This window comes from Muntiacus reevesi, chromosome 11 (assembly GCF_963930625.1).
Source record: "Muntiacus reevesi chromosome 11, mMunRee1.1, whole genome shotgun sequence".
NCBI classification, from domain to species: Eukaryota; Metazoa; Chordata; class Mammalia; order Artiodactyla; family Cervidae; genus Muntiacus; species Muntiacus reevesi.
Window position 1 is genome coordinate 10,658,394 of NC_089259.1, and position 15,736 is coordinate 10,674,129.

General features: G+C 44.9%; 1 protein-coding gene across 1 annotated transcript in view; it reads right to left on the reverse strand.

Annotated features, from left to right (window-relative positions):
* The window catches only part of VWA8 (von Willebrand factor A domain containing 8), a 371,377-nt gene that overhangs the window by 41,750 nt on the left and 313,891 nt on the right, over nt 1-15,736 (reverse strand). Inside the window, exons 38-40 of the mRNA XM_065901945.1 lie at nt 13,827-13,935; nt 9,418-9,574; nt 734-842 (exon numbers count right to left, since the gene is read on the reverse strand). Of these exons, the coding sequence (XP_065758017.1) occupies nt 734-842; nt 9,418-9,574; nt 13,827-13,935 (375 nt within the window). The remainder of the gene's footprint in view (nt 1-733; nt 843-9,417; nt 9,575-13,826; nt 13,936-15,736) is intronic.

Here is a 15,736-nt window from a genome sequence, read left to right on the forward strand (position 1 = left end):
TCCTGTGTCAGGAATGTCCTGACTCCTCAACCAGCTGGAAAATTCCTCAGGATCTTTCAAGAGTGAACTCAAGCATTTCATCTTCCATAAAGCCGATTCTCACTCACCCCGCCAGAAGCATGCACGTTCTTCTCTGCAGAACTTAGGAAACCGTTTGCTTGTCTTCAAGTTCCTTCTTTGACAGCAAGGACTACATTTTGTTTTTCTGTCCCATCAATCACTTAAGAAATGAATGAACGATGTGACTACACTCCCTCTTCAGTCTAGGTGCCAGCGCTGTTTGGCATCACCCTCATCTCCTGGGAATCCCTCCTTTTGGCTCTTATTCACCTACTGCCTGGCTCGGGAGCTCAGAGCCCCTCAGAAGCTGCCCTCAGTGCCCAGGGCAATGAGCATTTGTTAAGTGGAAGAAAATTCAATCATTCAGTGTTACATTGTTCTAGTAGAGGTGGGATGCTCATAGGTCTAGATAAGGGAAATCAGGAAGTCTGATGCTTTTGGGGTCACCGGTCAAACTACTGCTTCCTGGACAGGAGGAAAGGTGAGGTCAAATATTTTTACTAAAATTCAACTAAGACAGCCACAGAGTGACCCACAGACTTTATGCAGACATTTTGGCATTAGTTAATTTTTTCTGACTATCTGGGTAGGATACAGATAAATTTCTCCGTCGTTCTGGGGTGGGTCTAATTGGGTGACCAGATGATTTTCTCGGTTCGTTCATGTTGATTACCTGTAAATTATCCAGGATAATTCGGAGGGAGTGCACCTGTCGTCGAACAGCCCCCGAAAACCTTTCATAGGTGGCAGCATCATATTCACTCATTTGGATCTCCTTTAGCCTAAAATTGGAGGGTGAAAAAGACAACAGTTGAGAGCAAGTACCCGTGGGTCTTTTACTGACAGTCACCTACTGCTAGAAGTAGCCACCTTCTTAGTGACTCGGTTTGCCTTTGAGGAGAAAAAGCAGGAAGTCACAGAGAACAGACGTACGGACGCCAAGGGGGAAGGGGGTGGGGTGGCAGGAACCGGGAGGCCGGGGTTGATACATGCAGACTACTGACTGCTGCGGTTGCTTAGTTGCTGAGTCTCATCCCCATGAACTATGGCCTGCCCACCAGGCTCCTGTCATGGGATTTCCCAGGTAAGAATACTGGAGTGGGTTGTCATTTCCTTCTCTTTCCCACCCAGGGATCAAATCCGCATCTCCCGCATTGGCAGTCAGGTTCTTTACTGCTGAGCCACCATGTACGCTGTTGATGAAAATGAAAGTGAAAGCCACTCAGTTGTGTCTGACTCTTTGCGACCCCATGGACTATACAGTCCATGGAATTCTCCACGCCACAATACCGAAGTGTGTAGCCTTTCCCTTCTCCAGGGGATCCTCCCAACCCAGGGATCCAACCCAGGTCTCCCTCATTGCACACGGATTCTTTACCAGCTGAGCCACAAAAGCAGCCCAGGAACACTGGAGTGGGTAGCCTATCCCTTCTCCAGCGGATCTTCCTGACCCAGGAATGGAACCAGGGTCTCCTGCACTGCGGGCAGATTCTTTACCAACTGTGCTAGCAGAGAATAGATAAAACAGACAACTGACAGGGACACACGGCACTGCACAGGAAAGTCTATGCTTAATGCACTGTGGCGTCCTAAGTGGCAGGGAAATCGAAAGGGGGGGATACATGTATATGTGTGGCTGGTTCATTCTGCTGTGCCGGAGAAGCTAACAGACATTGTAAAGCAATCATACTTCAATAAATACTAATTAATAAAAATAACAATTAAAAAAATACAGAAATCCAGCTAGTTCAAGTAAAGAGGAAAAAAGGAGAGGCAACAAGTGATGTCTCCAGCTAATATTTGAAAAGAGAGGAATGTGTGGGTAGTGATGAGCTGGGAAATGGATAACAAGTTGCCCTGCAGGGGAAAAGCAGGCCTGATTTGTAGTGTTTGTTGACGTTTGTGGTAACTGATTTTAAGCTATCAATAGAGAGGCCCCTGAATTAGAAAGAGCCAGTGTGCGTCGGCTGTGTAGCACACCACTACTGTATCCCAGACGTGTGCCCGTGATGTTGGCAGGTGGTCAGTTCCTGTGGCAGGTTCCTAGAGAGATCCTGTGGGATGCTTTTTAGGACCAAGGACATATATTTGGTCGGCCAAGATAACAGCTCCTGCCCAGAGACTGTCAATAAATGGGTTGCTGTGTAAAGCAGGAGTTTTCTGAAACTGCCAACTGTGTACTTTTAACAGGATAATCGTGTGCTAAGACTACTGCAGTGCTGAAACTCTGGTGCTCCTTTTTATTACTCTTTCATTATTTGCTTCAGCGACAGCCCTGCCTCCGCACTGGCAGTTTCCTGAATGCACCCAGTGCCCTTGCCTCTGAGGCGCTGCCTGGTTTCTCTCCCACCCTTCTTTACCTGCTGACTCCCGTGAACTCTTCAAACCAATGGTCACCTCCTCCAGGAAGCCTGCCCTGATCCTCTGGTCTGTGGTCTGGGCTCTAACATCACTTCATGCTTGTCTCTATACAGTGGTTGCTACCTGTGCTGTAGTCTGCTCCCTGTCTCCCCAGCTGTCTCATTTATTTTTTCTCATCTTTCTCTGCATGGTGGTTTGCATGATACCTAGCATAATAGATGCTCAAAACAAACTGAGATAAATCACTGAAATACAAATAAGACTCCACTGTTTAAAATGTGTGCATGCTGCATGCTTAGTGGTGTCCAACTCTTTGCGACCCCATGGACTGTAGCCCACCAGGCTCCTCTTTCCATGGGATTCTCCAGGCAAGAATACTGGAGTGGGTTGCCAGTTCCTCCTCCAGGGAATCTTCCAGACCCAGGAACTGAACCCACATCTCCTGTGTCCCCTGCATTACAGGCGGATTCTATACCAGCTGAGCCATCAGAAAAGCCCCACAGTATCTTAAACTAGTCAGAAGTAGGTTTTGCAGTGCTGTATTCATAACAGGCTAATTTGATGACATATTTCTACAAATTTCTATAAATGTAAAGGGTACTAATACTAGAATAGGGAAACATGAATGCATATCAAAAGCCCAACCACAAACACAGTTTTCTAAGCTATTGCTACTGTATGTGTGCGTGTATGTGTGTACATGTGTGTGCATGTATGCAATATTGGAAGTATGGATCCTCGGTGTTGAGCTGAAACTCTTATCTGGAGTATACCTCTATTGCCCTTGGCTAGAGATGAACCCCCTCACGCTCTCACTGAGGATGAATGGTTTCTATTTCTCCCATCAGGCCACGCTCTGGGAAGATTCCATCCATCCCAGGGCAGAGCGCTGGAGTCTTATTAGAATCACACAATGTTAGGCTTAGACCACCATGAGGGCAGACGGGCAGTTCCTGCCCTACCACCTGGCTGGTCAGCTGGTGCCACCTCAAGTGTCAAGACCTAGCCAAAAGGTAACGTCCTATGAAGTCTTGCTTGGTTCCTCCACGATCAGTCTCTTTCACGCATCTTCCATAGATATCTGCTGTGGAACCTATGCATTTTATCACTTTTAATGCATGTCTATTTTGTTCTATCAGGGTGTTTTTCAAACATATTTTCCACAGTGAAAAATGAGCTTCACATTGAGATCCAGTATACAAAAAATGCATGTACACACACGCATGTGTGTACTTGAGCCAAATGTTTAATGAAGTTTAATGAACTTTACTACACATGAGGTGCTCTGATAGTCCTCTTCTAATTCTCTGGGGAAAGGAACATGTCTTATTTTTTCTCAGCATCTCCAGCACCAGCACAAACCCTGGTACTCAGTGGCATGCAAGAAATGCTGCCAAGTACACTTTGAAAACACTGGCTATCAAACAGTAAATACCTGAAAGGTAAATAATATCTGAATGGTCGTTTCCTGAGGTGACATGCAAAGGTGCCCTGTAAATCAAATTTACTCTCTGCTCTGAAGGACAAAAAGAAATAAGTATATAGGATTTGACCTCTTATGTGTAGTTTTGGCAATCTCTTAAAACTCTCTTTAAGTTTTCATTGATGAAGATATGTCTCAAGTGTCAAGCCTGACAGATGCTGGGCATAATGACCACTGCAAGATATGCTACCAACATCCTTCCTACCTGGGAGGCCAGTATACACTCTCCCAAAGAAGAGAGATTAGGAAAAAAAGAAAAGTAGGCACAAAGCTTGTCCTCAGCAGGACACACACACATGCACACACACACATATCAAGGAAGGAACCAGGCAGTTGGTAAGTCACCCCAGGCAGACTGGCTTTTGCAGAGAGATCTAAATTAACTCCAGTTACAATGATACCTCTGGCATGAGTGTGTTGCTCCCAAAACACACCACATGCTGTTCTAATTAGGAAGAAGTCTGGAAATCATATTCCAAGCTGTGTTAGCTTTCACGAAGATCACCTACAAGGTGTTCAAAGCTGATAACATTCTCAAAGATGAAGGCCGAAGCAGGGAGTGGAGAAAGAAAACAGGACATGCTGGCCTCTGCATCAGACGAGACTCCCAGTGCTAATACTCTCTGGCCCACGGAGCTGGCTGAAAATGTGTCTCTCTGCTGCTTTAACCCTGATCTAAACTGCAGGGCACAGCTGCTTCGCAGCCTAGTAATCTACGTGGACTCACTGAGCTTGCTGGCACAGCGTATTCTTAAAGGGTATATTTATTGTTACGTAAGAGTCTGGGAATTTTAGGTCTCATTTTACTTTTTCATATAGGTCAGATTTAAATACTGTAATTTTGGATCATTTATGGGGAAAACAAACATAAGCTAAGATCTACTGTGTAGGGCTGATTAGTCTTGCAAATGGTCGTGGGTACAATTTCCACAGGTGGTGTCCACCTGAGAGGCTTTTCCAAGCATGTAAAAGCGCCTCGCCGTCTATTTCATTCCTGCTTTGTTGGTTTAATGTCTGTCCTGCTTCGTATGTGTCTTATGCTTGTCTACTTCTGTTATTCTTCCTGAGTTAATCAGGTCTTGACAATTAAGAGCCAGTATCTAGCCAAAATCCAGATGCATTCATTTATGCTAACTAAATGCTCTGTTGATGATGTCAAAACCCATCAGTAGAATTAGGCTCTTCAGGGCAATATGGTGGATCCCTAGGCTGATGGGTCAGTCTGGCTTCAACCAGTCTTTGAATTAAGTACAAAAGAGTGATAGCATTACTTGTTTGCACATGCATATTATTCATTTCACAAACATGTATGTGCTTGCTATGTACTAGGTTCTTTGTGTAGCTACACGGGATATTTTGCTATTGTTTTGTTGCTAAGTCATAGAGGGCAAAAACACCCTGCCCTCAAGGAACTTGAAGTCAATGGAGAAGAAATCAACTATTCATACAAGTAACACAATGGGAAGTAGTGATAAGAACTATGGAGAGAAGGTATTGGCTGCTATAAAAGCATACATGCAGGGCCTTGACTTCACTCTGCATATAACTAGATGTGCAAAATAGCTTTGAAACTAACTATTGGATGATAGTGAAGAATGATTATTTTTTTTACCAACAAAGGTCCATCTAGTCAAAGCTGTGGTTTTTCCAGTAGTCATCTATGGATGTGAGAGTTGGACCATAAAGAAGATTGAGTGCCAAAAAATTGATGCTTTTGAACTGTGGTGTTGGAGAAGATTCTTGAGAGTCCCTTGGACTGCAAGGAGATCCAACCAGTCCATCCAAAAGGAAATCAGTACTGAATATTCATTGGAAGGACTGATGCTGAAGCTGAAGCTCCCATACTTTTGCCACCTAATGCGAAGAACTGACTCATTTGAAAAGACCCTGATGCTGGGAAAGATTGAAGGCAGGAGGAGAAGGGGACGACAGAGGATGAGATGGTTGGATGGCAGCGCCAACTTGATGGACATGAGTTTGAGCAAGCTCTGGGAGTTGGTGATGGACAGGGAGGCCTGGTGTGCTGTGGTCCATGGGGGTGCAAAGAGTCAGACTGAACTGAACTGAATAGTATTGTGCATTTTAATTTTTTTAAATAAGGTAATCAGAGATAAACTCTGAACTATTTATGATAAGAAGATAGAAAATCTTGAATTAGCTTAAAACAAAAAACTCAGGGTTGGGAACTAGGAAGGGAGTCAGATTTTCCTCTTGAAGTTGAGAGAATAGGCCCACAGGATTCATTACAGGTTTCTCTCTAGTTTTGTTTATGTTTTAAAAGTTTCATAATAAAAAGTTTAAGAAAAACTTTGCTGTTGTTGTTCAGTAGGTAAGTCATGTCTAATTCTTTGCGACCTCGTGAACTGCATCATGCCAGGCTCCTCTGGACTTCAATATCTCCTGGAGTTTGCTCAGATGTATGTCCACTGAGTTGGGGTGCTGATATCCAAACATCTCATCCTCTGCTGCCCCCTTCTCCTCCTGCCTTCAATCTTTCCCACCCTCAGGGTCTTTTCCAATGAGTCAGTTCTTCACAACAGGTGGCCAAAGCATTGGAGCTTCAGCTTCAACATCAGTCCTTCCAATGATTATTCAGGACTAATTTCCTTTAGGATGGACTGGTTTGATTTCCTTGCGGTCCAAGGGACTCTCAAGAGTCTTCAACACCACAACTGGAAACCATCAGTTCTTTGACACTCAATCTTCTTTATGGTCCAACTCTCATATCCTTATATGACTACTGGAAAAACCATAGCTTTGACAATATGGACATCTGTCAGCAAAGTAAGGCCTTTGCCTCTGCTTTTTAATATGCTGTCTATGTTTGTCATAGCTTTTCTTCTAAGAAACAAGTGTCCTTTAATTTCATGGCTGCAGTCACCATCCACAGTGATTTTGGAGCCCCCAGAATTAAAATCTATCACTCTTCTCACTTTTCCCCCTTCTATTTGCCATGAAGTGATGGGACTGGATGCCAGACTTTAGCAGTACTAAACTGAATACGCATCAAATGTGACTATTAATATACAAAAGTAGAAAGCAACATTTTTCTGTGTGTTTTCTGTCTTTTTCAGGGTCTCCACGTGCTTTTATTTCATCCCCTCCTTTCTCATCCCCTTGTTCAGCTCCTCTGTATTTGAAGTACCTTCTGGTACTCTTTCAACTTGGATTTGGATTCTTCTCTGCAGCATTTAGTAGAAGTATACGGTGTCTCAGATGGTAAAGAAGCTGCCTGCAAAGCTGGAGACCTGGATTTGATCCCTGGGTTGGCAAGATCCCCTGGAGAAGGGAATGGCAACCCACTCCAGTATTCTTGCCTGGAAAATCCCATGGACTGAGGAGTCTGGCAGGCTACCGTCCATGGGGTTGCAAAGAGTTGGACACGACTGAGTGAGTAACACTTTCACTGTTTTCTCAGTCCCTTCTCCACTTTTTCTCTCTCCTCCCTTATAGCCACTAAATTTAGTTGCCTTATTATCACAGATGCTCCCTAATTTCTTTACCCTGTGGGGCAACTGTACTTAACAGAACCAGGTTCCTCACTGTCTATCATGGGAATTAGAGAAGGGGTTCTACACTTGCACCCAAACACGACTTACAACTGGAGAAGTAAATGGTAACCTACCCCAGTATTCTTGCCTATAGAATTCCAAGGACAGAAGAGACCATCAGGCTACAGTTCATGGAGCTGCAAGAGTCAGACATGACAGCAACCAAACCATCACCACGAATTACAAGTCCTTTTGTGTGAATTGCTCTATTCACTTGCCCCACTTACACAAAAATTGAGACCAGATTTGTGAGGTTTTCAGCGTGGGAACAACAGGAACTCATTGGTGGGGAAGGAGAAGATGATGTGTATCTAATTATTCAGTTCTTTTCCCAAGTAAATATTTATTATTTATATGAAATGTAAAAAAACTGTATTTTAATTCTAATAAGATCTTGCATTATTGGATTCCTCCCACCTTTTTTTGAGAAGTTTAAACTGTTTCCATTCCTAACAGTTATTTGTCCTTACAACCTCTCTGAGAGGAAGGGGGAAGGGAGTCACCTATCACCAAAGGAACAGACTGACGCACAGCGAGGAGAAATCAATTGTTGGAGGTCTCCAGGGAAGCGGGCAGAAGGGCTGGGAGTGACACTTGTCGTATCTACCTGCTGAGTACACGAGGGCTCGACGCCTTGCAGGCTTTCCTGAGGGTGTGTCTGGAGGGACCTGCGTTTCTGTCCCCATTGTTCTGGACTGTTTACTTGCAGGATGTGTAAGCCCAGCACATAATGTAATACCAGATGTCCTGCGTGGGAGGAATTTTGGAACTCATGGATGCTGGAGAGTATGCTTTATCTGAACTGCGCCCAGCTCCTTCCATGGAGCCCAACAGTGTAAATCTGCCTCCCCGACCACGACTCTCACCCTCAATCCCAAAGAAGATCTTCCTGGTTCTTTGGTACTTGTCACTTTGAGCTGAAGAACACAGGGAAAGCGTCTAGGGAAAGTGTCATGGGGTTTCTTCTCATGTTCTAGATGATTCCAATCAGAGTGGCCCCACACGGTTCCAGAATGAAAGATACAGGCTCATGGGCCTGGATCTCAAGGCCTCTACCCACTGACAGTCAACCCCACTCCCCACTGGCCCCAGCTGGTACCCTTTTTCTGCACATGACTGGCTCTCTCTGCCACAGTCACTCTGCTCACCCTGGCTTGCTCATTTAGCTTTCCCTTCCTGGAAGGTCCAAACACTGGCTGTGTTCAGGCCTCACCTCACATCAGTCCAGTGACCTTCCCCTTCTCTGTATCACTGGAGGGCACAGCCTCTGTATCACGTGACTTTAGCACTTAATGACTTAACCAGGGTATGTGCGAAAGTGTGTGTGGGAGTGTGTGTGTGTGTGTGTGTGTGTGTACACTAGTCCTGTCTCCACACAAATCTACAAGATTCCTGAGGGGCAGGAAGGGATCATCATGGAACGTTATCTCAAATGGCTATGTGGCCTGGGAATAGACGTGGATGGAATGATCTGACCTTTAGCTTCTCTGGGGAGAAATACCTTTGGTTTTACTTTTTTTACAGACTTTTTTTTTTTATGTGAACTGTTTTTTAAAGTTTTCATTGAATTTATGACAATATTACTTCTGTTTTCTATGCTTTGGCTTTTTGGCCTTGAGGCGTGTGGGATCTCAGCTCCCTAACCAGGGATCAACCTGTACTCCCTGCTTTGGAAGGTGAAGCCTTAACCACTGGATTGCCCAGGGAAGTCCCTGGTTTTACCTTCTAACGTACTCAGTCCTTCCTCTATACCGTTATATGCAATTAATGCATTTAAAAGGGCCTGAGCAGAAAGAGCCGGGGATTATGTTCATTTAGCTGTCTCCAAAGGGGGGGTGGGGTGGCTATGGGTTGCAGTTTGTGGTCTAAGTGGCTGCACGAAGAAGAGACTCACAGAACCCTGGGTCTGCCCAGGGTTTGCCGTGACGTTTTCCCGCTCCGGACGCAGTGGGGACCACTCACCTCTGTTGAAACGCTCTCTGGCCCATCTCTCTCGCCGCTCTCTTCACCTCCTCCGGAACAGCGTCTTTCTCGGCCTGAGAGACCTGGTAGACCGTGTGGCCTGCGTCCAGCCGGTAAGGACCTCCCATGCCACCCAGGCCTGCGGTGTCTCTTCCACCTGGGAGGAAACCATGAAAGTCCAGCTGATTAGTCTGATCTAGACACAAAAGAGCAGGGCTTTTAGGCAGTCCCATGAAGTATATTCATTATACCTGCATGCTGTGCTAAGTCCCTTAAGTCGTGTCCGACTCTTCGAGACACTATGGACTGTAGCCCGCCAGGCTCCTCTGTCCATGGGATTCTCCAGGCAAGAACACTGAAGTGGGTTGCCACACTCTTCTCCAGGGGACCTTCCCAACCCAGGGATCAAAACCGTGTCTCCCGCGGCTCCTGCACTGCAGGCACATTCTTTATCACTGAGCCAGTGGGAAAACTAGTAATTATTCCAATGACTTTCTTCTAGAAACACAAGGTGTTCCCCAGTTTAGGGTGCTCTCCTTCTTCTCCATCCAACCAATTTCAACCCATATTTCAAGGCTCAGTCCAAAATCCATGACACCTCACCTGAAGATAGCCACACAAGGATCAATATTCTTGTGCCCTGTTTGTTATTCCTTAACTTTTTTCTTTTTTTACACCTATAGGATGAATGGGATTATATTTTATATATCTTTGTAGCTGAGTACCTGTAAGAGTGGCTTAAGTGAAGTCGCTCAGTCGTGTCCGACTCTTTGCGACCCCATGGACTGTAGTCCATGGCTCCTCCATCCATGGAATTTTCTAGGCAAGAGTATTGGAGTGGGTTGCCATTTCCTTCTCCAGGGGATCTTCCCAACCCAGGGATTGAACACAGGTCTCCTGCATTGCGGGCAGATGCTTTACCGTCTGAGCCACCAGGGAAGAGTGGCCTAAACACCATAAATACTTGGTGTGTGCGTGCATGCGGTCGCTTCAATCATATCCAACTCTTTGTGACAGGCTCCTCTGTAAATGGGGATTCTCCAGACAAGAATACTGGAGTGGGTTACCATGCCCTCCTCCAGCAGATCTTCCCAACCCAGGCTGAACTCATGCCTCCTGTGGCTCCTGCTTTGCAGGCAGATTCTTTACCTCTGAGCCACTGGGGAAGCCCCAAATACTTCACATATATATATATATATATATGTACATATATATATATATATATATATATATATGTTAATTAAATGAACAACACTCCTCTTCCTTCACAGTAACCTGATTTTTCATTAAAATCAAAGAAAATGGCCAGGCTATAGATATTGCTTCTTCCGCTTTGCAAATGGTAAAAATACAGTGCAGAGAGGTTAAGTGACAGACATGAGCACTCGTATCGGTGACTGAGCCAAGAGGAGAAGTCAGTTATTATACTTTGACTCTTAGCTTAGAATAACATACAACAGATAAATACTGCCAGCTTCAGGACAGTTTTAAAATATAAACTCAAGTTTACATGCTTGTCGGAGAAGGGAATGGCAACCCACCCCAGTATTCTTCCCTGGAGAATCCCTTGGACAGAGGAGCCTGGTGGGCTACAGTCCATGGGATTGCAAAGAGTTGGACATGATTGAGCGACTAACACTTTACAAGCTTGTAAACGTGTATTATGTAATACTGTATGTTGTAGGTATAAATTAAATGCCTAGAAGACCGGGTAGGTAATATTACAAGAAGTGGTGAGAACTTGGCTAGCTAGAGAGGACTTGCCTTGTCTAAATATATTCAAATTCAAATCATCTTAAAACACAACATGGACTGCCAAAATACATATATTGGCTAGATTTGGGCCCTGGGTTACCAGTTTATTACCCCAGCTTTATAATGATTAAAATATCAGCAATTAATTTCTTTTGTTCCTTTATACATAAGTTGGGGACTTAGAAGAGAACCCAATATTGGAGGGGTAGCATAATATTGTATATTATAGGAAAGTATTGATTAGTATAGTATACTAATAGCATTAATACTGACACTAGCATTATACAGTACAGTATTTCATGGTTAAGTCAGACTGCCTGAGTTTGAACCCTGGTTCCAACGCACTAGTCATGTGTCCTTGAGGGAAGTCCCCTAACTTCTCTCTCAGTCACACTCAGCACAGTAACGGGCACAAAATCAGAGCTCTATAAGGGACTTCTCTCACTATCATTATGCAGATGACTTCCAGTCACACAGAATGAGGTCATTTCTAAGTTTCATAAAGTGGAAATTTTGAAAGTGTTTAGGCTTTGGATAAATTATGCTACATTTCCCTTTTCTCCCTTGAAACCTTAGCTGGTGTAACAAGTTAAAAGCAAGAACTCAGCATGCTCTGCTTCCCTTATCAAAGTCCAGGTAGGTCATTTCCTTCTGGGAAACACCATGAGAATAGCCCATTAATTATAGCATTTTTATCCTTTGATTCCAGCACATCTTATTTCTTTTTTATTTAGAAATTGCTGGTGGAAAATTCCACCTTGGATGTGTGTGACTCCTGGCTGTCGCTTATGGATGGTCAATGGGCGGAGAGGACTATGGTCATGAGATTCAGGGGTGGAAATGCTGTCCTGAGACCTGACTCCCTTTCTACCAGTGGTGCTCCTTAGTTACGGGTAGATCATAAATGAGAACTTAAAACTTCCCAGGTGTTGAGATGAGATCGTTTTTGGTGAAAGGAGGGAATGACCTACAACCATCTAAAGGCTGGTGTGCGGGACAGTCAGTCCCTTGGGGTGACTTGGGGCAAAGTCCCTTGGGGCAAAGTCAGATGGGGGTGGAGAGGGCGTGAGGGCGGAATTCTTCACGACGTGCACTTCCAAGAAGCCTTTAATTTGAACTCCTGACTCCTGAGTGTGAGCTCAGCTGTGTCCGACTCTTTGCGACCTCATGGACTGTAGCCTGGCAGGCTCCTCTGCCCATGGAATTTTCCAGGCAAGAATACTGGAGGGGGTTGACACGCCCTTCTCCAGGGAATCTTCCCAACCCAGAGACTGAACCCATGTCTCTTGCATCTCCTGCATTGGCAGGCAGGTTCCTTACTACTGCTGCCAAAATGAAAATGCTTGCCAAAGAGTCTAGATCTCAAGGTATACTCTTGAAACTAACCTTGGATATCCTAAATCTGGGAAGATACAGGGGAGAAAGACAGGGAAGGGGTTTTGATGATGAAAAAGGAATCAAATGACTCATGTAATCAAACGATCACCTTCAGTGCAGAGAATTCTGAGGCAGAAAGTGATGAAGAGAAAAAGAATTTGTAGTGAAAGAGCCTTGATAGATTGACAAACAGGTTGGGAAATAAAAGGAGGGCCATCAGCCTGGACAGATATGTGAGCTGGTAGACACGAGCTGAATAACAAGCGAGCACCTCTGCTCCAGAGCAGCCCACGGCTGGGAAGTCTGCATCTGGCCAGCGCGTCCGTCCCACATGCATTCCACAGGGATTAAATCCTGCCAGCTTGACACTAACTTCCAGATCAAAGGCCATGTCTAAAAATATCCTTCCTTTCAAGCTGATGCTTGATGAATAAACAGAGCAGGCAAGGAGTCCACGGCCTGCTTGATAGCACATTGTCTGCGCACGGTAGCCCATTTCCTCCTGAGGCTGTCAAGGCCAAGAAGCACAGACCGTCCTCAGGGAAGACGGAGAGCGGAGCTCGTGCCGGCGCAGCTCACGATAAGATCAGGTGGTGCGCACACAGTCTGGCCCTATTCCTGCGGCCCCACAGCTGTGTCGCTCCAGCTGCCGCAGAGGAAAGAGGAAGGCCGTGGTCCTGGGAACAATGCTCTCGACAGGCAGCCAAGAGGAAGGGATGGACCCCAGCCATGGGCTCAGGCCACAACCATCTCTCTTATCTCAGAACCCCGCAGCCTTGACGTACTCTCTTCTGAGATGTGGAAGACAAGGACCATGTCTTTTCCAAGTCAGCTGATCCAGAAAGAATTTACTGTCGATTTCTAGCATGGTCCCAAGGACAGGGAATTTAAAAGAGGGGATTAACACTTTTAATGAATGCATTTTTCATGCCAGGTCTTGAGCTCAGCGCTTTGCAGTCATAATCTTACTGAATCCTCACCACAATCTTGGGAGGCAGTTCATAGGAGGCCCCTTTGATGAATGAGGACCAGAATGGTCTGAGGTCAGGGGATTGCTACCTCTGACTATCTGCTGAGTCTGCGGGACTCCAAATGCCAGGGCTTTTCCGTGTCTTAAAGTCACTCTGCGTCAGAGGGCAGAAGCACACTCCAACTGACTACTGGGGGAGGAGGAGAAGGCAAACTGATTCCTGAGCCTTCTTGGGGCTGGTGGACTGCCCACATGGGCTCACGAAGTCTCTGGAAGCCTGACTCAGGAAAGTGCCTGTGCTACCAACCTGTGCCGCCAGCCCAAGTGTTACCACCCACGTGTGGCATGTTGTCTGGGTCCTCCTTCCCGTGCTTGGGGGAACTCACGTCTTCACCGCTCTCTCTTTCAATTGTTATCTGAAAATTAAGAAATAAGACATTATCACTCTCCGTGACCAAGGCCAGGGACGGCAGGACATAAAGAACTGTTTCTCCCTAAGTCCATAAAGTAGCTCATAACCTCAGGCTAGAGCGCTGTTCATGTCTGGCAAAATTTCACCAGATTTTACATCCATTGAGTTGGGAAGGAAACAAATTTAATTATAAAAAATATTCTTTTAAAAAAAAGGAGTTAGACTGGATCATGGGGCTTCCCAGATGGCGCTAGTGGTAGAGAACCCGCCAGTCAATGCAAGAGCTGCAAGAGGCAAGGGTTCAATCCCTGAGTTGGGGACAATCTCCTGGAGAAGGGAATGGCAATTCACTCCAATATTCTGGTCTGGAGAATTCCATGGACAGAGGAGCCTAGTGGACTATAGTCCACCTAGTCCAGCTGAGTCATGGCAGATAAACATTCACCTTTAATTTTCAAAGAAATCCCATTCCTCAGAAAAAGTCTATTTTATACAAAATATATGAAAAAAGAAACCCAGAAAATAAACTTTTGTGTGCTTCACTGATATGTGCACAGACATGAAAAACTTCTTATTTTCTGGGCCCACTCTCATTTTATTATGGTATTTATAGCTCTCCTAGTTCATCTCTATTTTAAAACTGGACTTACTGTTTCAGCAGATCAAATAGAACAAGCGGCACTTTAGCCTTTCCCTTTGAGAGCCTGTGGCTCATTCATTGGTCCCTAATTTAATTCAGTACAGATTCACCAAAAGTACTGATAACCACACAGGAGTTCCATCTTGGCAGTCAGCTCAGTAGATATTACTCCACAATAAAAAGCATCTGAAGCAGTCATATCCATGTACCCTATGAGCCTGCTCCCAAATACAATGATTTGAGCAGACCAGATCAACTGTTTGTTCAAACAAGACTTAATGGGAAATGTTTTGGCAAGGTATCATCTGAAGTACCATGAGGCCTACAAAAGCCAAAGAGGATTGGTCACTGCCCTGGAATTGCTTGCAGTGGAGCAGGGGAGCTTGGAAATGGACCTGGAGCGTGATGCCAGGTCAGTCTTGAGAGCTGACCCATGCCTTCTTAGTGAGTGAACTTTGCATTCTGGATGTTAGGATAAACAAAGGTAAGTAGGTAATTTAAGGCCTTTGCAAATAAAATGGCTATCAAGAATGAATTCAACATAATTTCCATTGTGTTATGTCCAGACTAGTTCATTTCAAATGTTATGACATTGTAACAAGATTTCAGCTAACCAGACCTTTCTGCCCTTACCAGGGAAGCCCTGGTGGTTCAAACGGTAAAGAATCTGCCTGCAATGCAGGAGATGTGGGTTTGATCTCCGGGTTGGGAAGATCCCCTGGAGGAGGGCATGGCAACCCACTCCAGTATTCTTGCCTGAAGAATCCCACGGACAGAGGAGCCTGGTAGGCTACAGACCAGAGGGTTGCGAAAGAGTGGGACATGAGTGAGTAACTAACACACTTCTCCTTTAGCTTTGGCAGCACTGACAGAGCTTTTGCCATAACTTCAGCATATTTTAAAATTTAGCAGTCAGGACGTGAGAGTTGACATGAATTTCACACATACAATCATGCTCCCCAAAAATGGGTGAAAATAAATTGTTCTTCTTTTAAAAAATTGAACTATGCAGAATAGCTAGCAACATTTAGAGAATAAACATTTAAAGCACTTTCTCCAAAACTTGCCACCACTTTCTAACTTTTCTAGAGAGAGTATAAGAGATTCGTAGTAAATTAAATTATGTATACTGACTACAAGAACTCTAGATCAGCACTAACTAATA